Genomic DNA, 21059 nt, shown 5'->3' with positions numbered 1-21059 from the left:
ACACCCGAACTGTGCTCTGCTTAAGGTATTGGCCAGTGTATTGTGCAGACCCCAGACACGTTCGTCTGAGAGAAAGTTTGTGTTGCGTCGTCCAGTCCCATAGCTCCTGCGCTTCGCTCCCTGTGATAGTGTGATGGATTTGGCTCCCCCTCGTTTGTTGACATAGTACATGCTGGTGGTATTGTCCGTACGGATCAGAATGGAAGAACCGTATATCCTTGGCAAGAAAGCTTGGAGGGATAGAATAATGGCTTTTAGCTCTAGCCTGTTGATGGGCTGTTGTCTTCGCGCAGTAGACCATTTGCCTTGCATTTGCAACTCTTGCAGATGGCCTCCCCAGCCTTCCATGAAAGCATCAGAATGAAATCTGGAATGTTAAGGAGGAAAGCAAGTCCCTTTGAGAGATTTGGTGCGTGAAACCACCGTTGCACGGTCGCTTTCATGCGCGTTGTGATTTGTATTACATCCTCGAAGGATACCGAGGTTTGTAGCCGTTGTCTCTGTAGTTCCTTTTGAAGAGGCTCATCTGTAATCTGCTATCAATAACAAATGAGGGAGTGGAGAGGTGGTGTCCTGACCGAACACCGGGGATGGATTCGACCTCCCCTTGCAATTTATCATAAACAATAGGATCCACCCAAGAAGGATTATGGTAGAGGATTGCTCAAATCCAGGGTCATGTGCATTGCCTACATTGGTTGGAAGCGTAGAGTGTTTCTTAAATACCAAAAGGGCCCTTGGTGTCATGCTTCATCATAGGGGTCTTCGCGCCCCTCTACGCCACGCGGCGTGCTACTACCTGTGGATACGCGGGAGCACTGATATTGTTCACCATGTATGGTGTGAGAATGAGTGAGTGGAAGGGTCAGGAGTGAGTGAAAAGTGAATGTTAAAAAAAAACCTAGCTCCTGTGGAGTAGAAACTTGAATATTCAATGGTGCCGGTATTGTTAAAAAGGTGTGGGTCAGAGATGTGTTATGTCAATGTACAAAACCTCCTGTGTGTGTAAACATGTTTCGAAGCGTGCTGCTTCCTCTTCAGGACAGGTTAACAGATCCCTACCGTTCTCACATAGCTAGTTTGACAATGTAGTGCTATATAAACAGGTAGTGAATGCTACATGTAGGTGACCTATGGTCTAAATATAAAATACGATACCAAAAAGAATTTGCTAAAGGGTAATCTGAAAGAGAATCACAACATTTAAAAACGTCAGGTATGCAAAGCATTCCGTGTGCAACAGTGGTGACCTGCAAAGCAGTGATAAATACAGTGCTTATTAATCATCATTGACTTAGATGTGATCTATTTGCACTGGTGCAGTGTCCTGTAAAAAAAGAGACAATACAAGAAACACAAACATTTAACAGAAAACACACACACTCTACAGAATATGAACCAAGGTTGTCCTTGTGGTGTCTGGAGAAGTAATGTTATCCAATTGTGGGAAGTAAGAAATCATCAGTACCAGAAAAACTGCTCCAGCGCTGAATACCAAAATCCCCTTTCTACGTCATAGACCACAGATCTCTTCAACCACATTCATTTACTCTTTCACTGGTGGGGCCCATAACACCAATCATTCATTCTACTTTAGATCAATGGTCCTAGAGAGAGGGGAATCCTTTCTCTATTCCATGCGCTGGAAATGGGAGGAAAATGCACAAATCCCCTGATGAGTAACAAGTTCACCTATTCCTCCCTACCTCACCAGGGTCTCAATACATTTTAACCTAGCAATTCCTCCCATGGATAGGCCATGGATTCAGCCCTGCTAGCTGTGGGTATCAGCCCTGCAGGACAGGACTCAGCACTGCCAGTGGTGGGTATCAGCCCTGCAGGGCAGGACTCAGCCCTGCCAGCGGTGGGCACCAGCCCTGCAGGACAGGACTCAGCCCTGCCAGCGGTGGGTATCAGCCCTGCAGGGCAGGACTCAGCCCTGCCAGTGGTGGGCATCAGCCCTGCAGGACAGGACTCAGCCCTGCCGGCGGTGGGTTCAGCCCGGCAGGACAGGACTCAGCCCTGCCAGCGGTGGGTATCAACCCGGCAGGACAGGACTTAGCCCTGCCAGCGGTGGGTATCAACCCGGCAGGACAGGACTCAGCCCTGCCAGCGGTGGGTATCAGCCCTGCCCCACAGAAGAACTATGCCCAGCTGCTGCCATTGGGATGTCTCGAAGCCTCCTGTTGCCAGTTCAGAGGGACCCCTGGAATGAAAGGTTTGGTGCTTACTGTTAATGAGCTAAGTACCATACCTGGAAGTTGTGCACAACCGTGATGTGAGTTGGGGGCTTCTTCGTCCGGGCGTAGTTGACGACAGAATCATGTTTGGCCCCGGGGATGCGGCACGAACACAGGATCTGGTAGTACTGGTTCATACAAAGGGGCTTCCCACCAAGAAATTCCACCGGGAGCGTCTCACTGGGGAAATAATGAGAAAAGGAGGGACTTCACCATCTTCTTGCGTCCCTTACTCATTGTCCTACCATGGTGTTAAAAAAGCATTTCCATCTCTGTCCGAATCCACTTCACCCCTGTGGACACAACATTCACACGAGGGATTGCGTTGCTCCAATCGCTGCAGTGTGCAGTGGGTAGCAGTAAATTGCAGTGGAAGTGTGGGTGGGTAGCAGTGAAGGGCAGGGGAAGTGAGGGTGGGTAGCAGTGAATAGAACGAGGCATGAGGGCTAGCAGTGAAGGGCAGGGGGAGTGAGGGGGTAGCAGTGAAGAGCAGGGGGAGTGAGGGGGTAGCAGTGAATGGCAAAGGAAGTGATGGTGGGAAGCAGAAGGGCAGGGGGAGTGAGGGTGGGTAGCAGAGAAGGGCAGAGGGAGTGAGGTGGTAGCAGTGAAAGACAGGGGGAGTGAGGGGGTAGCAGTGAAGAGCAGGGGGAGTGAGGGGGTAGCAGTGAATGGCAAAGGAAGTGATGGTGGGAAGCAGAAGGGCAGGGGGAGTGAGGGTGGGTAGCAGAGAAGGGCAGAGGGAGTGAGGTGGTAGCAGTGAAAGACAGGGGGAGTTGGGGGTAGCAGTGAAAGACAGGGGGAGTGAGGGGGTAGCAGTGAAGGGCAGGGGGAGTGAGGGGGTAGCAGTGAAGGGCAGGGGGAGTGAGGGGGTAGCAGTGAAGGGCAGGGGGAGTGAGGGGGTAGCAGTGAAGGGCAGGGGGAGTGAGGGGTGGCAGAGAAGGGCAGGGGGAGCGAGGGTGGAAAGCAGTGAATGGCAGAGGAACTGAGGAGGTAGCAGTGTATGGAAGGGTGAGTGAGAGGGTAGCAGTGAAGGGCAGGGGGGAGTGAGGGTGGGTAGCAAGGAGGGACGGGGAAGTGAAGGTGGGTAGCAGTGAATGAAGGGGAGTGAGGGTGGGTAGCAGTGAATAACAGGGGGAGTGAAGGTGGGTAGCCAGGAAGGGCCGGGAAAATGAGGGTGGGTAGCAGTGAAGACCAGGGAACGGAGGATGGGTAGCAGTGAGGGACCAGGGAACGGAGGATGGGTAGCAGTGAGGGACCAGGGAACGGAGGGTGGGTAGCAGTGAGGGACCAGGGAACGGAGGGTGGGTAGCAGTGAGGGACCAGGGAACGGAGGGTGGGTAGCAGTGAGGGACCAGGGAACGGAGGGTGGGTAGCAGTGAAGGACAGGGGGAGCGAGGGTGAGTAGCAAGGGAGAGTAGCAAGGGAGGGGAAGCAATGATGGGTAGCAGTGAAGGGCAGTGGAAGTGAGGGAGGGTAACAGTGAAGGACAGGGGAAGCGAGGGTGGGTAGCAAGGGAGGGCCAGGGAAGTGAGGGCAAGTAACAGGGAAGGATGAGGGAACTGAGGGTGTGTAACAGTAAAGGGCAGTGGAAGCGAGGGTGAAGGACCTGGGAAGTAAGGAGGGGCAAGTGAGGGTGGGTAGCCATAAAAGGTGGGGAGTGAGGGGGTAGCCATGAAAAGCAGGGGAAGTGGGTGGGTGGCAGTGAAGGGCAGGGGAAGTGAGTGGGTAGCAGTGATTGGCAGGGCAGTAAGGGGGTACAAGTGAGGGCAGGGGAGTGAGGGAGTACAAGTGAAGGGCAGGGGAAGTGAGGGGGTACAAGTGAAGGGCAGGGGAAGTGAGGGGGTACAAGTGAAGGGCAATGGATTGAGGGGGTAGCAGTGATGGGGAGTGAGTGGGTAACAGTGATAGGCAGCGGGAGTGAGGGGGTAACAGTTATAGGCAGCGGGAGTGAGAGTAGTAGTGAAGGGCAGGGGAAGTGACTGGGTAGCAGTGAATGGAAGGAGGAGTGAGGGTAGCAGAGAAGGGCACGGGAGAGAGGGTGGGGAGCAGTGAATGGCGGAGGAAGTGATGGGGTAGCAGTGAAGAGAAGGGGAAGTGAGGAGGTAGCAGTGTATGGAAAGGTGAGTGAGAGGGTAGCAGTGAAGGGCAGGGGGAGTGAGGGTGGGTAGCAGTGAATGACGGGGAGTGAGGGTGGGTAGCAAGGAAGGGCCGGGGAAATGAGGGTAGGTAGCAGCGAATGACAGGGGGAGGAGGGTGGGTAACAAGGGAAGGCAGGTGAAGTGAGGGCAAGTAACAGTGAAGGACGAGGGAACTGAGGGTGGCTAGCAGTGAAAGGCAGTGGAAGCGAGGGTGGGTAACAATGAAAGACCGGAGAAGTGAGGAAGGGCAGGGTAAGGGAGGGTGGCTAGCAGTAAATGTCAGGAGAGTGAGGGGGTACACGTGAAAGGGGAGTGAGGGTGGCTAGCTGTGACTGGCAGAGGAATTGAGGGGGTAGCAGTGAAGGGCAGGAGGAGTGAGGGGGTAGCATTGAAGGGCAGGGTAAGTGAGGGGTAGCAGTGAGGGGCAGGGGAGTGAGGGGGTAGCAGTGAAGAGCAGGGGGAGTGATGGTGGGTAGCAGAGAAGGGCAGAGGGAGTGAGGTGGTAGCAGTGAAAGGCAGGGGGAGTTAGGGGGTAGCAGTGAAAGGCAGGGAGAGTGAGGGGGTAGCAGTGAAGGGCAGAGGGAGTGAGGGGTAGCAGTGAGGGGCAGGGGATATGAGAGGATAGCAGAGAAGGGCAGGGGGAGTGAGGGTGGGAAGCAGTGAATGGCAAAGGAACTTAGGGGGTAGCAGTGAAGGGACTGGGAAGTGAGGAGGTAGCAGTGTATGGAAGGGTGAGTGAGAGGGTAGCAGTGGAGGGCAGGGGGAGTGAGGGTGGGTAGCAAGGAGGGCCGGGGAAGTGAGGGTGGGTAGCAGTGAATGAAGGGGAGTGAGGGTGGGTAGCAAGTAAGGGCTGGGGACGTGAGGGTAGGTAGCAGAGAAGGGCTGGGGACGTGAGGGTAGGTAGCAGAGAAGGGCGGGGGAGTCAGGGTGGGTAGCAGAGAAGGGCGGGGGAGTCAGGGTGGGTAGCAGAGAAGGGCGGGGGAGTCAGGGTGGGTAGCAGAGAAGGGCAGGGGACATGAGTTAAGCAGTGAAGGACAGGGGGAGTGAGGGTGGATAGCAGTGAACAGAACGAGGCATGAGGGGTAGCAGTGAAGGGCAGGGGGAGTGAGGGGGTAGCAGTGAAGAGCAGGGGGAGTGAGGGGGTAGCAGTGAATTACATAGGGAGTGAGGGTGGTAGCAGTGAATAGCAAAGGAAGTGATGGTGAGTAGCAGAGAAGGGCAGGGGGAGTGAGGGCGGGTAGCAGAGAAGGGCAGGGGGAGTGAGGGCGGGTAGCAGAGAAGGGCAGGGGGAGTGAGGGTGTAGCAGGGAAGGACAGGGGGAGTGAGGGTGTAGCAGGGAAGGGCAGGGGGAATGAGGGGGTAGCAGTGAAGGGCATGGGGAGTGATGGGGTAGCAGTAAAGGGCAGGGGGACTGAGGGGGTAGCAGTAAAGGGCAGGGGGACTGAGGGAGTAGCAGTGATGAGCAGTGAGGGGGTAGCAGTGATGGGCAGTGAGGGGGTAGCAGTGATGGACAGGGGGAGTTAGGGGGTAGCAGTGGTGGGCAGGAGGAGTGAGGGGTAGCACTGAAGGGCAGCGGGAGTGAGGGGGTAGCAGTGAATGGAAGGGAGAATGAAGAGGTAGCAGTGAAGAGCAGGGGCAGTGAGTGGGTACAAGTGAAGGGCAGGGGGAGTGAGAGAGTACTAGTGAAGGGCAGGGGGAGTGAGAGGGTAGCACTGAAGGGCAAGGGGTTGAGGGGGTAGCAGTGGATGGAAGGGGAATTATGGGGGTAGCAGTGAATGGCAGGGGAGTGAGGAGGTACAGTGAATGGAAGGGGGAGTGAGAGGTAGCAGTGGAGGGCAGGGGACATGAGAGGGTAGCAGTGAAGGACAGGGAGAGTGAGGGTGGCTATCAGTAAATGAAAGGGGGAATGTGGGGTACCAATGAAGGACAGGGGTAGTGAGGGGGTCGCAGTGAAGAGCATGGGGAGTGATGTGGTAATGGTGATGGGCAGGGGGAATGAGGGGGTAACAGTGATGGGCAGGGGGAATGAGGGGGTAGCAGTGATGGGCAGGGGGAATGAGGGGGTAACAGTGATAGTCATGGGAGGTGAGAGAGTACGAGTGAAGGGCAGGGGGAGTGAGGGGGTAGCACTGAAGGGCAAGGGGTTGAGGGGGTAGCAGTGGATGGAAGGGGGATTGAGGGAGTAGCAGTGAATAGAAGAGGGAGTGAGGGGGTAGCAGTGAATTGAAGGGGGAGTGAGGGGGTAGCAGTGAAGGGTAGGCAGAGTGAGGGGGTAGCAGTGAAGGGCAGAGGGAGTGAGCGGGTAGCAGTAAAGGGCAGAGGGAGTGAGGGGGTAGCAGTAAGGGACAGGGGGAAGCAGTGAAGGGCAGGGGGAGTGATAGGGTAGCAGTGAAGGAGAAGAAACATGAGAGGGTAGCAGTGAAGGGCAGAGGGAGCAAGGGTGGCAAGTAGTGAATGGAAGGGGGTAAGGGGTAGCAGTGAAGGGCAGGGGGAGTGAGAGTAGCAATGAAGGGCAGGGGGAGTGGGAGGGTATAAGTGAAGGGCAGAGCGAGTGAGGGGGTAGCAGTGAAAGGCAGAATGAGTTAGGGGATCGCAGAGAAGGGCAGGGGGAGGGAGGGTGGGTAGCAGAGAAGGGCAGGGGGAGTGAGGGTGGGTAGCAGAGAAGGGCAGGGGAAGTACAGGGGTAGCAGTTAAGGGCAGGGGGAATGAGGGGTTAGCAGTGAAGGGCAGAGGGAGCAAGGGTGGCAAGCAGTGAATGGAATGGGGTAAGGGGTAGCAGTGAATGGAAGGGGCGTGAGTGGTAGCAGTGAAGAGCAGAGGAAGTGAGGGGTTAGCAGTGAAGAGCCAGGGGGAGTGAGGGGGTAGCAGTGAAGTACATAGGGAGTAAGGGTGGTACCAGTGAATGGCAAAGGAAGTGATGGTGGGTAGCAGAGACGGGCAGGGGGAGTGAGGGTGGGTAGCAGAGAAGGGCAGGGGGAGTGAGGGGGTAGTAGTGCTGGGCAGGGGGAGTGAGGGGGTAGCAGTGATGGGCAGGGGGTAACAGTGAAAGGAAGTGGAGATGAGGGGGCAGCAGTGAAAAGCAGGGGGAGTAAGCGGTACAAGTGAAGGGCAGGGGGAGTGAGGGGATAGCAGTGAAGAGCAGGGGCAGTAAGGGAGGTACAAGTCAAGGACAGGGGGAGTGAGGGTGGTACATGTGAAGGGCAGGAGAGTGAGGGGGTAGCAGTGAAGAGCAGGGGGAGGGAAGGGTAGCAGTGATGGGCAGGGGAGGAGGGGGTAGCAGTGATGGGCAGGGGAGGAGGGGGTAGCAGTGATGGGCAGGGGCAGTGATGGGCAGGGGCAGTGAGGGCGTAACAGTGAATGGAAGGGGGGTGAGGGAGTAGCAGTGAATGGAAGGGAGAGTGAGGGAGTAGCAGTGAATGGAAGGGAGAGTGAGGGGGTAGCAGTGAATGGAAGGGAGAGTGAGGGAATAGCAGTGAAGGGCGAGGGGAGTCAGGGGGTAGCAGTGAAGGGCAAGGGGCAGTGAGGGGGTTGCAGTGAAAGGCAGGGAGATGCGGGGGTATCAGTGAGGTGCATAGGGAGTTAGGGGGTAGCAGTGAAGCGCATAGGGAGTGAGGGTGGTAGCAGTGAATGGCAAAGGAAGTGATGGTGGGTAGCAGAGAAGGGCAGGGGGAGTGAGGGTGGGTAGCAGAGATGGGCAGGGGGAGTGAGGGGGTAGCAGTGATGGGCAGGGGGTAGCAGTGAAAGGAAGTGGAGATGAGGGGGCAGCAGTGAAGAGCAGGGGGAGTGAGGGGTACAAGTGAAGGGCAGGGGGAGTGAGGGGATAGCAGTGAAGAGCAGGGGCAGTAAGGGAGGTACAAGTCAAGGGCAGGGGGAGTGAGGGTGGTACACGTGAAGGGCAGGGGAGTGAGGGGGGGTAACAGTGAGGGGGAGTCCGGGGGTAGCAGTGATGGGCAGGGGGAGTGATGGGGTAGCAGTAAAGGGCAAGGAGAGTGAGGGGTAGCAGTGAAGGGCTGGGGAGGGAGGGGTAGCAGTGATGGGCAGGGGAGGAGGGGGTAGCAGTGATTGGCAGGGGAAGTGAGGGGGTAGCAGTGAAGGGCAGGGGGAGTGAGGGGGTAGCAGTGAAGGGCAGGGGATGTGAGGGTGTCGCAGTGAAGGGCAGGGGGAGTGAAGGGGTAACAGTGAATTGAAGGGGGAGTGAGGGAGTAGCAGTGAATGGAAGGGAGAGTGAGGGGGTAGCAGTGAATGGAAGGGAGAGTGAGGGGGTAGCAGTGAATGGAAGGGAGAGTGAGGGGGTAGCAGTGAAGGGCAAGGGGAGTGAGGGGGTAGCAGTGAAGGGCAAGGGGCAGTGAGGGGGTTGCAGTGAAAGGCAGGGAGATGAGGGGATATCAGTGAAGTGCATAGGGAGTTAGGGGGTAGCAGTGAAGCGCATAGGGAGTGAGGGTGGTAGCAATGAATGGCAAAGGAAGTGATGGGGGTAGTAGGGAAGTGAATGTGGCTAGCAGTGAAAGTGAGGGGGTAGAAGTGAAGGGCAGGGGGGTGAGGAGGTAGCAGTGAATGGAAGGGAGCTGAGACATTAGTATTATAGTGCAGGGGATGTAAGAGGTTAATAGTGAAGGGCAGGGGATGACAGGGTAGCAGTGAAGGGCAGGGGGAGTGAGGGGGTAGCAGTGAATGGCAGGGGAAGTGTCAAGAATTCCTGTCATGCGAGGGGAGGAAAACGGACTACATCTCCCAGGATGCTTAGCGGTTGAGAGGTTATGTAAACAGGAGAGCTGTTACATAACTCAAGGAAAACACGCCCTTATGTAAACAGGAGAGCTGTTACATAACTCAAGGAAAACACGCCCTTATGTAAACAGGAGAGCTGTTACATAACTCAAGGAAAACACGCCCTTATGTAAACAGGAGAGCTGTTACATAACTCAAGGAAAACACGCCCTATAAAGGGAGGAACCGGGAGGTACAACGCTGGTCGGATATTGTGTTTACACCGACGTACCTGCTTAGTGAAGAGCAGTGTTCCGGAGTGGTGCTCCAGTAAGGCAAGAACGGAGGTAGGTCGAGTCGTTACTCCCTGGGCCGTGTCTTGCCCCATCGTCACCTGTGAAGGACCCGGAAGCTCTACCGGATAACCATTGAGCTTCGCTTTTTGACTCGGCTGAGTCAAAGCGCAGTGCGCTTTTGCTGGTTGGAGTCGTAACTCCCAGCCCGACCAGAGATACAGGGACTGCCAGCTGTAACGCACACCAGGAGGTGTTTGCCGCGTTACAGACTCGGAAGTCCACGGGATCGATCGAGCGGCTGCTCTCGGTTCAGTCTTCTTTGCTTGTGATTGGGGTATCGGTGACGCATCACCAGGAGGTGACTCCGCGTCCCGGTGCAGTCTGAGGAAGAGGTTGAGCGGCTGCTCCCTTCAGGTAGAGACCCCGGCTGGGTGTTTCCCTGACTCCTCGATTCCCCCCCAACACTCTTCGTGCCCCTCACAGCCTACCGATTGGCATTGTCGGCCATTTCATTTCTGCCCTCTGTTGGCATACGCCGGGATCGGCGTATATGCAGAGGACGGTTAGGACCATCCGTGCTGTGGGCTGGTAACGTACTTAGCCTGGAGGATTCCAGTGACTATAACCTTTGTTTATTCCTTGTATTATTTTTGCCTTCATTAAAATAACTAAACCTTCACAAGTGGTTGCGTTCTCATTATCGTGTCTGTTAAACGATCCTGAGACGTTCAGGGCGTTACAGGAAGTGAGGGGGTAGTAGTGAAGGACAGGGGAAGTGAGGGGGTAGTAGTGAAGGGCAGGGGGAGTGAGGGGGAAGCAGTGAAGGGCAGGGGGAGTGAGGGGGAAGCAGTGAAGGGGGAGTGAGTGGTACCGGGTAGGGCAGGGGGAGTGAGGATGTAGCCATAAGGGGTGGGGAGTGACAGGGTAGCCATGAAGGGCAGGGGAAGTGAGGGGGTAGCAGTGAATGGCAGGGGAAGTGAGGGGGTAGTAGTGAAGGGCAGGGGGAGTGAGGGGGAAGCAGTGAAGGGCAGGGGGAGTGAGGAGGAAGCAGTGAAGGGGGAGTTAGGGGTACCGGGTAGGGCAGGGGGAGTGAGGGGGTAGCCGTGAAGGGTTGGATGAGTGAGGGGTGGCCAGGGGGTCACAGATAGGTGTAGACTCAGGAAGGGATATCTAGAGGTAGTGAGCTATGGCAGGGGTTGGTGTAGAACCTGGAAAGGGATAGCTCGGTGTAGTGAGAGGTGACTGAGGAGCCAGGGGAAGGTGTGGAACCAGGGAGTGATAGCTAGGGAAGGCCTAGGGGTCAGGAATAAGTGCAGAACACATGGGTAGCTAATGGGTAGTGAGGGATGGCCAGAGAATCAGGGGTTGGGGTAGAGCCAGGGAGAGATAGCGAAGGGTAGTTAGGAGTGGTCATGCGTAGGTGTAGAACTAGGGAGGGGTAGCTAGGAGTAGTGAGGCATGGCCAGAGAGCCAGGGGTAGGTGTAGAACCAAGGATAGATAGCTAGGAGTCGAGAGGGGTGGCCAGGGGCAGGTATAGAAACAGTGAAGAGTAGCTTAGGGTAGTTAGGAGTGGCTGGGAAGCAGTGAGGATGCATAAGGGTGGTGAGAGATAATAGGTTGAGGGGTGGGTGGAGGACCAGGGAAGAATGGATAGTGGCAGTGAAGGGTGGCTGGGGGGGGGGGCAGTGAGGGTTAGGCAGATGAGTAGGGGGTGTCTAGGGGTACTGAGTGGTGGCTAGGGTGAAGAGTAGGTAGAGAAGTGAGGAGTAATGCCTGGGGTACTAAGGGGTAAGTGGAGGAGCATGGGGGCTAAGGAAGGCTGGGTTGAGGGGTAGATAGAGGGGTTGGGGGCTGGCTTGGGTTAGTGAGGGAGCAGGGGATGGCTATGGGTTGTGGGCAAGGGGTGGGTAGAGGTATAGAGATGTCCGGGACTGTCCAGGACTAGGTCTGGGACTTGTGACTAGGTAGAAAATGTAAGCAGAAAGAGGTGCACAGTGCGGCTCAGGATCACACAGGACATCAGAGGAAAAAAGCGATACAAAGTTGAAGTCTGTACAAGGGAACAAGATGGCTAAGTCCCAGAAAGGGTAGGCACTCGAGAGGCGTTTTAGCATTCAGAATAACTACACCGAGAACAGACATGTATAGAATATTAACAATAATGGGAATGAGGGGTAAAGCACTCAGGAGCTCCACACGGTAAGACTGAAGCTCAATAAGTTACTCACCCACAATTGCTGTTACAGATTCTGACATATAGGATATACGTGCCAAGGCAGGGTCTGTGGAGCGGATACCTATGGTGATGTTATGAAAAGTAACTCAAAGACAATAGTCACAGTAGACCAGAAACATCACCTAGGTGGTCATCCGTGCCCACGGATCCTGGAAATGAAACAGGAACACGCAAGGCGTAACAGAAAGGGGTAGAACTAAATACATGCATGATAACCAAGGAGCTAGCGAGGAGGAGTGCTGGAGAGGAAAAAAGTAAACAAGGACACACTAGGCAGAAAGCAAGTAACAAACAAACCAGGAAACTAGAAGCAAGACAGTAGAACAGGAAGGCAGCAAAACAGGGACTGGAACAGAGGTAATGGGAAGAAAGGCAGGAACTGGGACAAAGGAAATACAGGAGAGCGGATTCAACTGTGCATTAAATGGTACTAGTTCCGGAATCAAGATAACAAGGAATAGCTAAGGATCAGGAGTCAAGGTGGCACTGAAGACAGTGCTAATTCAGGACCAAGGAATGCTACAGCCCAGGAACAAGAATCAAGGAGACACTGAAGGCAGTGCTGGCTCGGGAACAAGGAACACCATAGCTCAGCACAAGAATCAAGGAAACACTGAAGGCAGTGCTGGCTCGGGAACAAGGAACACCATAGCTCAGAACAAGAATCAAGGAAACACTGAAGGCAGTGCTGGCTTGGGAACAAGGATCACCATAGCTCAGCACAAGAATCAAGGAAACATTGAAGGCAGTGCTGGTTCGGGAACAAGGAACAGCATAGCTCAGCACGAGAATCAAGGAAACACTGAAGGCAGTGCTGGCTCGGGAACAAGGAACACCATAGCTCAGCACAAGAATCAAGGAGACACTGAAGGCAGTGCTGGCTCGGGAACAAGGAACACCATAGCTCAGAACAAGAATCAAGGAGACACTGAAGGCAGTGCTGGCTCGGGAACAAGGAACACCATAGCTCAGCACAAGAATCAAGGAAGCACTGAAGGCAGTGCTGGCTTGGGAACAAGGATCACCATAGCTCAGCACAAGAATCAAGGAAACACTGAAGGCAGTGCTGGCTCGGGAACAAGGAACACCATAGCTCAGAACAAGAATCAAGGAAACACTGAAGGCAGTGCTGGCTCGGGAACAAGGAACACCATAGCTCAGAACAAGAATCAAGGAGACACTGAAGGCAGTGCTGGCTCGGGAACAAGGAACACCATAGCTCAGAACAACAATCAAGGAGACACTGAAGGCAGTGCTGGCTCGGGAACAAGGAACACCATAGCTCAGCACGAGAATCAACGAAACACTGAAGGCAGTGCTGGCTCGGGAACAAGGAACACCATAGCTCAGAACAAGAATCAAGGAAACACTTAAGGCAGTGCTGGCTCGGGAACAAGGAACACCATAGCTCAGAACAAGAATCAACGAAACACTGAAGGCAGTGCTGGCTCGGGAACAAGGAACACCATAGCTCAGAACAAGAATCAAGGAAACACTGAAGGCAGTGCTGGCTCGGGAACAAGGAACACCATAGCTCAGCACAAGAATCAAGGAAACACTGAAGGCAGTGCTGGCTCGGGAACAAGGAACACCATAGCTCAGCACAATAATCAAGGAAACACTGAAGGCAGTGCTGGCTCGGGAACAAGGAACACCATAGCTCAGAAGAATCAAGGAAACACTGAAGGCAGTGCTGGCTCGGGAACAAGGGACACCATAGCTCAGCACAATAATCAAGGAGACACTGAAGGCAGTGCTGGCTCGGGAACAAGGAACACCATAGCTCAGAACAAGAATCAAGGAAACACAGAAGGCAGTGCTGGCTCGGGAACAAGGAACACCATAGCTCAGCACAAGAATCAAGGAAACACTGAAAGCAGTGCTGGCTCGGGAACAAGGAACACCATAGCTCAGAACAAGAATCAAGGAAACACTGAAGGCAGTGCTGGCTCGGGAACAAGGAACACCATAGCTCAGCACAAGAATCAAGGAGACACTGAAGGCAGTGTTGGCTCGGGAACAAGGAACACCATAGCTCAGCACAAGAATCAAGGAAACACTGAAAGCAGTGTTGGCTCGGGAACAAGGAACACCATAGCTCAGAAGAATCAAGGAAACACTGAAGGCAGTGCTGGCTCGGGAACAAGGAACACCATAGCTCAGAACAAGAATCAAGGAAACATTGAAGGCAGTGTTGGCGCAGGAACAAGGATAGCTACAGCTAAATAACCAAGAAAGCACTGGAAGCAGTGCTAATCGGGAACAAGAAATTGCTGCAACTCCAGAACAGGAACAAGAAAATAACAAAATCCAGTGATCAAGGCTATCAAAAGCTCAGGAAACAAGGATATCAAAAGCTTAGGAAACAAGATCGGAACACAGCTACAATGACCAATGCTGGACAGAAGGGAGCTGGGGCTTAAAAGAGCTCACAGTAATCATGTACATCAGGTGTGAGCAGGCTAGCAGCAACCAGCCACAGGTGAGCTGAATTCCTCCACCCATTCTTGGCCTGCAGGGGTGGAGAAGAAGCAGTGAACAGGAAATTATATGTAATGGAGTTTCCCGCATGAGCAGACTGGCTTCCACAAACCCGGCAAGGACTGGGAAAGGATGTCAGTTCCCAAATAGTGTCCAGATGGCTGGAAGCCAGGACATGCCTGCAGAGGAGTGTCTGGAAGCTTATTAGAAAACTGGAAGTCCCAATATGCAGCCCCCTGGTGGTGGGCACGAGAGCGCAGGGAGCGAATCGTGACAAGAGGGGAGCTGGGTCAGTGTTTAATTTGAGCAAGTGGTTTCTGGTGCTCAGCACCGGCGCTTATGACAGTCTGCCACAAGGTGGCGCTGTCTGGTTAATTTAGAGAAGAGCACAACAATTAATTATTAATTGATGTATACATTAAAATGTCAATTACCAGCCACCAAGCCATTTTTATAGCTTGGGGGACGGAAATGGTCAGATTTGTTAGCATAGCAGGGCCAATGTGTGGTGCAAGCTGCAGTGGCCTTCTGACCAGATCCCTGGCAGTTATTTTATTTTTTTCAAATTAAGCACTGGGCTGTGGCTAGGGGTAGTGAGAGGTGGCTACGATGAGGGGTGGGTAGAGACATAAGGGGTGGCTAGGATTAGTTAGGGGGCTGGGGTGAGGGTTCGGTAGAAGAGCAAGGGGTGGCTAGGGGTAGTGAGAGGTGGTGGGGTCAGCGTCGACTGGTGCAGCAAGAGGTGGCTAGAGGTAGTGAGGGGTGGCTGGAAGAGCAAGGGGTGGCTAGGGTTAGTGAGTGGGGCTGGGGTGAGGGGTGGGTGAAGGAGCAAGGGTTGGCTAGGGGTAGTGAGGGGGCTGGGGTGATGTTTAGGTGGAGGAGCAAGTATTGGCTAGGGCTAGTGAGAGGGTGAGGGGTAGGTGAAGGAGCAAGAGGTGACTAGGGGTAGGAAAGGATAGATGGAGTGAGATGGGGACAAGGGGTGGCTACGGGTAGTGATTGGGGCTGGGGTGTGGAATGGGATGGGAGGAGTAAGGGGTGGTTTGAGGTAGTGAGGAGTCACGGGGTGAAAGACCAGTGGAGGACAAGGGCTGGCTAGGGGTAGTAAAGGGTGGCTGGGGTGGGTGGAGGACAGGGGTGGCTAGAGGTAGTGGGGGGGCTGGGCTGAGGAGTGGGAGGAAGAGCAAGGGGAGGCTAGAAGTAGTGAGGGGTTGTGGGGTGAAGGGTGGGTAAAGGACAAGGGGTGGCTAGGGGTAATGAGTAGTGAATGAGACTGGGGTGGGTGGAGGACAGATAAGGGGTGGGCTAGGGGTAGTGTGGGAGAGTTGCATGAGGAGTGGGTGGAGGAGCAAGAGGTGGAAAGAGTTAGTAAGTAGGGCTGGGGTGAGGGATGGGTGAAGAGGAAGGGGTGGCTAGGGGCAGTAATGGGTGGCTGGGGTGAGGGGTGTATGGAGGACAGATAAGGGCTGGCTAGGAGTAGTGAGGGGGCTGGAGGGAAGGGTGGGTGTGCCAATAGGAGGGACACCTGGAACAAGCAGTGATGGACATGGAGAGGAATGCAACCTTGTGTGTGGGAGAGCAGTGGGGATGATTAGAGAGCAGGGACAGTCAGGGGCACCCCGAGGACGGGACATTAAGGTGGGGGTCCGAGGACAATGGGGGTGGTGGGGGGGCGGGGGGGGGACTCGAGGACACTCACTTGTCCACCATAGTCTTGAAATCCAGGACTCCCTCGATCAACTTTGCTGCAAATCTGGGGAAGACAAAAGGTGAAAACAATTAGTAGACATCCGTGACAGGGGCCAGGGGCCAGACGCCAGAAACCCCCCCCCCCCCCCCCCAACCCAACGCAGGAAACATCACCCCCAAAGGAGAGAGCTGAGAGTGTGAGCAAGGAGTGGCCCTCAAGAAGAACCTCATGGTGGAGGCCCCCTCAAGGAGTACCCCTGGTACAGGACCCTCATGGACCCCCCCCTGGTGTAAGGCCCCCTAGGAGCAGCCTCTGGCGCAGGGCCCCTCGAGGAGCATGCCCTGGTGGAGGGCCCCTCAAGAAGGATCCCCTGGTGCCGGGCCCCTCATGGACTACCCCCTGGTACAGGGCCCCTCAAGGAAGATCCCCTGGTACAGGGCCCCTCGAGGAGCAGGCCCTGGTTGAGGGCCCCTCAAGAAGGACCCCCTGGTACAGGGCCCCTCATGGAAGATCTCCTGGTACAGGGCCCCTCGAGGAGCAGGCCCTGGTGGAGGGCCCCTCAAGAAGGTCCCCTGGTATAGGGCCCCTCGAGGAGCAGCCCCTAGTGGAGGGCCCCTCAAGAAGAATACCGTGGTGGAGGGCCCCTCAAGGAGTACCCTCTGGTACAGGGCCCCTCAAGGAGCAGTCCCTGGTACAGGGCCCTCAAGAAAGATCCCCTGGTACAGGGCCCCTCGAGGAGCAGGCCCTGGTGTATGGTCCCTCAAGAAGGACCCCCTGGTGCCAGGCCCCTCATGGACCACCCCCTGGCGCAGGGCCCCACAAGGAAGACGCCTTGGTGGAGGGCCCCTCAAGGAGAATCCCCTGGTGTAGGGCCCCTCCAGGAGCAGTCCCTGGCGCAGGGGCCCTCAAGGAAGATTCCCTGGTACAGGGCCCCTCGAGGAGCTGGCAGAGGGCCCCTCAAGGAGCAGCCCCTGGCGCAGGGCCCCTCAAGGAGCAGCCCCGGCACAGGGCCCCTCAAGGAGCAGACCCTGGCACAGGGCCCCTCAAGGAGCAGACCCTGGCGCAGGGCCCCTCAAGGAAGACGCCCTGGTGGCAGGCCGCTCAAGGAGGACCCCCGGTGCAGGGCCTCTCATGGACCACCCCCTGGCGCAGGGCCCCTCAAGGAGAACTCCCTGGCGCGGGGCCCCTCAAGGAGCACCCTCTGGCGCGGGGCCCCTCAAGGAGCACCCTCTGGCGCGGGGCCCCTCAAGGAGGCCCCTCAAGGAGCACCCTCTGGCGCGGGGCCCCTCAAGGAGCACCCTCTGGCGCGGGGCCCCTCAAGGAGCACCCCCTGGTGGAGGGCCCAAACAGAAGCAGGCCTTTTCAGGTTTCGAAACCACAGCTTGGCTCTCCGACACCATCCATACGACATTACGTCACACGACCTTTGGTCCGACAGCGGCAACGGAGAATCACAACACAAGAAATGGGATCGGGGTCAGAGGCAACGATGACGTGAGTCACGTTAACTTTTACCCTAGATGACACTGCTGGGTACACATGGCAAAAACGAGTGCCCTTTGATCACTTCCACCATCCTCTAACTCCATGCACATCAAAGCACTGTGAAGCCCTCGTGGCTTAATGGCAGCTAAGGTTTTGGGTTCTTGCCTTCTATGTTTTTCCCTACCTCTCCCTACTTGCTATGTTTGATTCTGTGTCCGGCTATTTTTGTAACGTTCTATTTTGTAACATTTTTCTCATGTAACGTAACTGGCTCTATTGTACAGCGCTGCGTCACCTTCGGGTAAACTCTGCGCTTTATAAAAATGCATTAAATAAAATAAAGGCACATCTGGCAACTTGAAGAACTATCTCACTGGGGGGAGGGAGGGGGGGGTAGGGTCTTCGTGTCAAGAAGTACCTAGGAGACACTTAGGAACCCCACCCCGCCCCAAGCCGTCCTAAAAAACACCAAGCATTTGCAATGCAATAGGTCTCGCATTTACGTGAGTTTGAGCTAATGACATTGCAAATAACAATGCCTTTTGTTTTTGTTTTCGTTTTCAAAACATAAATAAAAGGCATTGTCATTTACAATGCCAATAGCTTAAACTCGTTTAACTGCGAGACCTATTTATTTTTGCTGACGCAGAACACTATCGCCAAAAAGCAGTGGCAAAACCAAATGTTCAGGTCATGCCATTAAAAAGCAAGCATTATTGGCTTTTCCCCTCGTGGTGTCGCTGGAACAGAGTGCTTCACGAGAGGAAATTGTCCCATCTGAAGGAAATAAATAAGACAAACATGCAAATTTACAGTACCCCCCCTGCCCGCGCAATGGTAATTGATACCCTCCATACACAGTGCTTATTTGTAACAGTAGGTATCACAAACAGTGGTAGATGTCCATGGCGTTGTGGAAAGATGCGTGCAGGAATCTGAAGCAAACAGTACGTGGATCTGCCTATGTTTTTACGAAGTAGGCATAGTTGTGAAACTGAGGTAGGATGTTGGCACGGTGACACTTGGGGATCGAGTCCATCCAATCCCTTTATTTTCTGTTTTTTGGGGTCAAATTTGTATTTTTTTCCCCGTTTATATTGGTTTACTGGCTGCTTACCAGCTATCAAGTCACTGACATGCCACTCTTTAACAGTCCTCAAATATCAACACGACGCTGATGGAAAACGCTTTAAACGTTTTGATAGAATACTAACACACAAAGGCAGCGAGACGATATCCCAGTATGCAGATCACGTGGTATTTGTTGAATTGTCTTATTTACTTTGGTGTTTCGTGAACGCACCAAGCTTTACAGCATCTTCAGAGCGCTCAGGTATATGGACTAGGTCACTATGCCAGGGCCTCTCACCTGACTGGCACCGTCTATTTGCCCGCCTCACCATTCTAGGCATTTATAGCAAGCAAGAAAGAGGAGGTCGAAGTGAAGAAAAAGAGAGAGTGGAATACACACTCTGGGAAGGGACAAAGAAGGAGAGTGAGTGAGGGAGCAAGAGGAGAGACAGAAACAAGAGGGAATTAAGGAGACTGTCAGATCAAGCATTGGCATAGCCAATAGGTCTCGCCTTTGGGACCTTATAAGTGTTTAAGCCATGCAACAGTTCATGTTGTTGCAGTAAGGATATTGTGCTGCATAACTAAATACTTATAAGGTCCCAAAAACGAGACCTATTGGCTATGCTAATGCTTGTTAATTTTTGGGATGTTGTGCGGTCCACGGTGTCTGCTAAAGTATCATGTCGCCCAGGAGTGTGAAAGGTGGCTCGGTGACAGGGAGAGGGGATGAGGGGGTGTAACAAAGGATCCTTTAGAGTGCAGATTGGATCTGACAGTCCAAGGACTTCCCCCTGAAAGGAGCTCCGTTTTTAAAAGGAGTTTTTCAGAGGAATAAACTATTTAATAAACGTATATGTGCTTCGGACATACACAGACTAACATGCATGTACACAAATTTGCTTATTTATGTCCTTCTCGGAAAAGGAGCATGACGGACCTGCACACATAAACCGGCTGTTTTGTCATGGGTACTGCGCAAGCGCTGTGCCGGCGAAACCTGACAACACAGATGGCTTGTGCAATAGGATCCTGTAATTTCCATTTCTTAGAAGGGTTACTCACAATCAGTGATTACCAGGTAAATGAGGTTCAGCGTTCACTGAAGCACTAAACCTCGAACCTGACTGGTTTGATATGTTTTAGAGAAAACCCGATAATTCTGGCTCCTTTGAAATGTTATTTCCAGGAAGTACGAAGCCCCCGCCAAGAGACCCTTATATGTATTGTGCGTTTGAAAAAAGTATAAATCAGTCAAATCATAACAAAACTCCCTCGACAGCCATGCATCATTTCCTGGATAGATGTCATTCTCACGTTTTCATTTTGTTTGCATCGCGGCCTTTTTACATATTTTGTCTCCTGCTACTTGTCTAACATTTTATGCATTTATTTTTTTAAATGCTTGAATACTGTTTACATTGTCCCCCCGGAGCTTTTGGTGTCAACACAACAAGTGTGGCACGCCTGGGCATACACGTCATCAATTCAGTCATTGATTGAAAATTAAATATTAAAGTGCAGGTACTCTGACTCCCAGGATACCTGGTTGTAACGTAGAAGTGCAGATACGCTATCATTAAAAGTTTGCTAGTTAAAAATACGGAACTGTGCCTTTCAAATTAAAAAGTGCAGGTACCTAATAACTGTCCATTTAAAGCATGGATTTTCTTGTTAAGGGGCGGACCTCCCTAGTTTAATGAGTCAAAGCCCATTTCGCTCTCGTTTTATTGAAGAAATGAAAATGTCTGTCTGCTAAATCGCTAAAACATTCACCCGGTTCGAAACGGAGAGGTCTGTATTGAATCATTCTAATATAAGGCGGATCTCATAATAAAGTTCCTGGTTTGGGAGCCGTGTGCTTACAGTACTCTACGTGCGCATGGGCTGCGGGACGATGACTTGTGAAATGCCTTTGGTTTCTAGGTCATTTCTTTAATTAGAGGCCAGTTCAAAGGATGCTCGTCCTCTGTGGTTTGTGGCTAGGTGCGAGGTGTGTGAGCCTGAAGGCCACCCTCCAAGAAAGGCTGGCAGCAAGATGAGCAACAGGGCGAGAGGCTTGCAGAACTGAGCCTCACTGTACTGACTGTACAGTATTCTGAGAACCTCTGCTATGAGATCTCCGCCCCTGCACACCTACTGGCTGTACATCCATGAAAATGAATGCGTCCATCTGTAATGCAACTGGTGCTCATGTAAAGCGCTCCGATACCTTCAGTTCGCGTTGGCGCTTAGTAAAATGACTTTAAAAAAAAAAAAAAAAAAAAGAACGGCAGGAGTGGGAGGAGATAGGAAGCACAAGCAGAGGTATGGGTAAAGCAGCACGAAGGAGCCAGAGGGCATGGAGAGTGTAAGCCAAAAAAAACAAGCAGGAAGTGGGATAAGGGAGGGGGTGGCAAATGGTGTGCACTTCCGCGGCCGCTTTGATGTTCAGTGGCCGCGTGGCACACTGAGAACATCAAAGCGGCTGCGAAAGTGATCACGCAGGCTGACAAATGGTGCGCGTGCCCGGCGCACATGCACTGTATTTGGAGGCCTGAAAATCACTAGTCTGCACTTTCAAATCTCCGCTTACTAAAGCTCTCGCCAGAGCAGCGCTAAAGCGCTTGCTCAGGCGAGACCTAAAAAGGGTGTGAGTAGGAAAAGTGAGGAAAAGAAACTGAGTAAGCCGAGAGGGAGGGAGACTGAGCAACCAATAAGAAAACAAAGAATAT

General features: G+C 53.6%; 1 protein-coding gene across 1 annotated transcript in view; it reads right to left on the bottom strand.

Annotated features, from left to right (window-relative positions):
- CRAT (carnitine O-acetyltransferase) overlaps positions 1 to 21059 on the bottom strand; it is a 412536-nt gene that overhangs the window by 215703 nt on the left and 175774 nt on the right. The window contains exons 4-5 of the mRNA XM_085614011.1: positions 15799 to 15852; positions 2255 to 2420 (exon numbers count right to left, since the gene is read on the bottom strand). Coding sequence (XP_085470137.1) covers positions 2255 to 2420; positions 15799 to 15852 — 220 coding nt within the window. The remainder of the gene's footprint in view (positions 1 to 2254; positions 2421 to 15798; positions 15853 to 21059) is intronic.

The sequence above is a fragment of the Triturus cristatus genome, chromosome 1_2, assembly GCF_964204655.1.
Source record: "Triturus cristatus chromosome 1_2, aTriCri1.1, whole genome shotgun sequence".
In the NCBI taxonomy this organism is placed as follows: Eukaryota; Metazoa; Chordata; class Amphibia; order Caudata; family Salamandridae; genus Triturus; species Triturus cristatus.
Note: the sequence above shows the minus strand (reverse complement) of the source record. Positions and strands in the feature narration are given on the sequence as shown.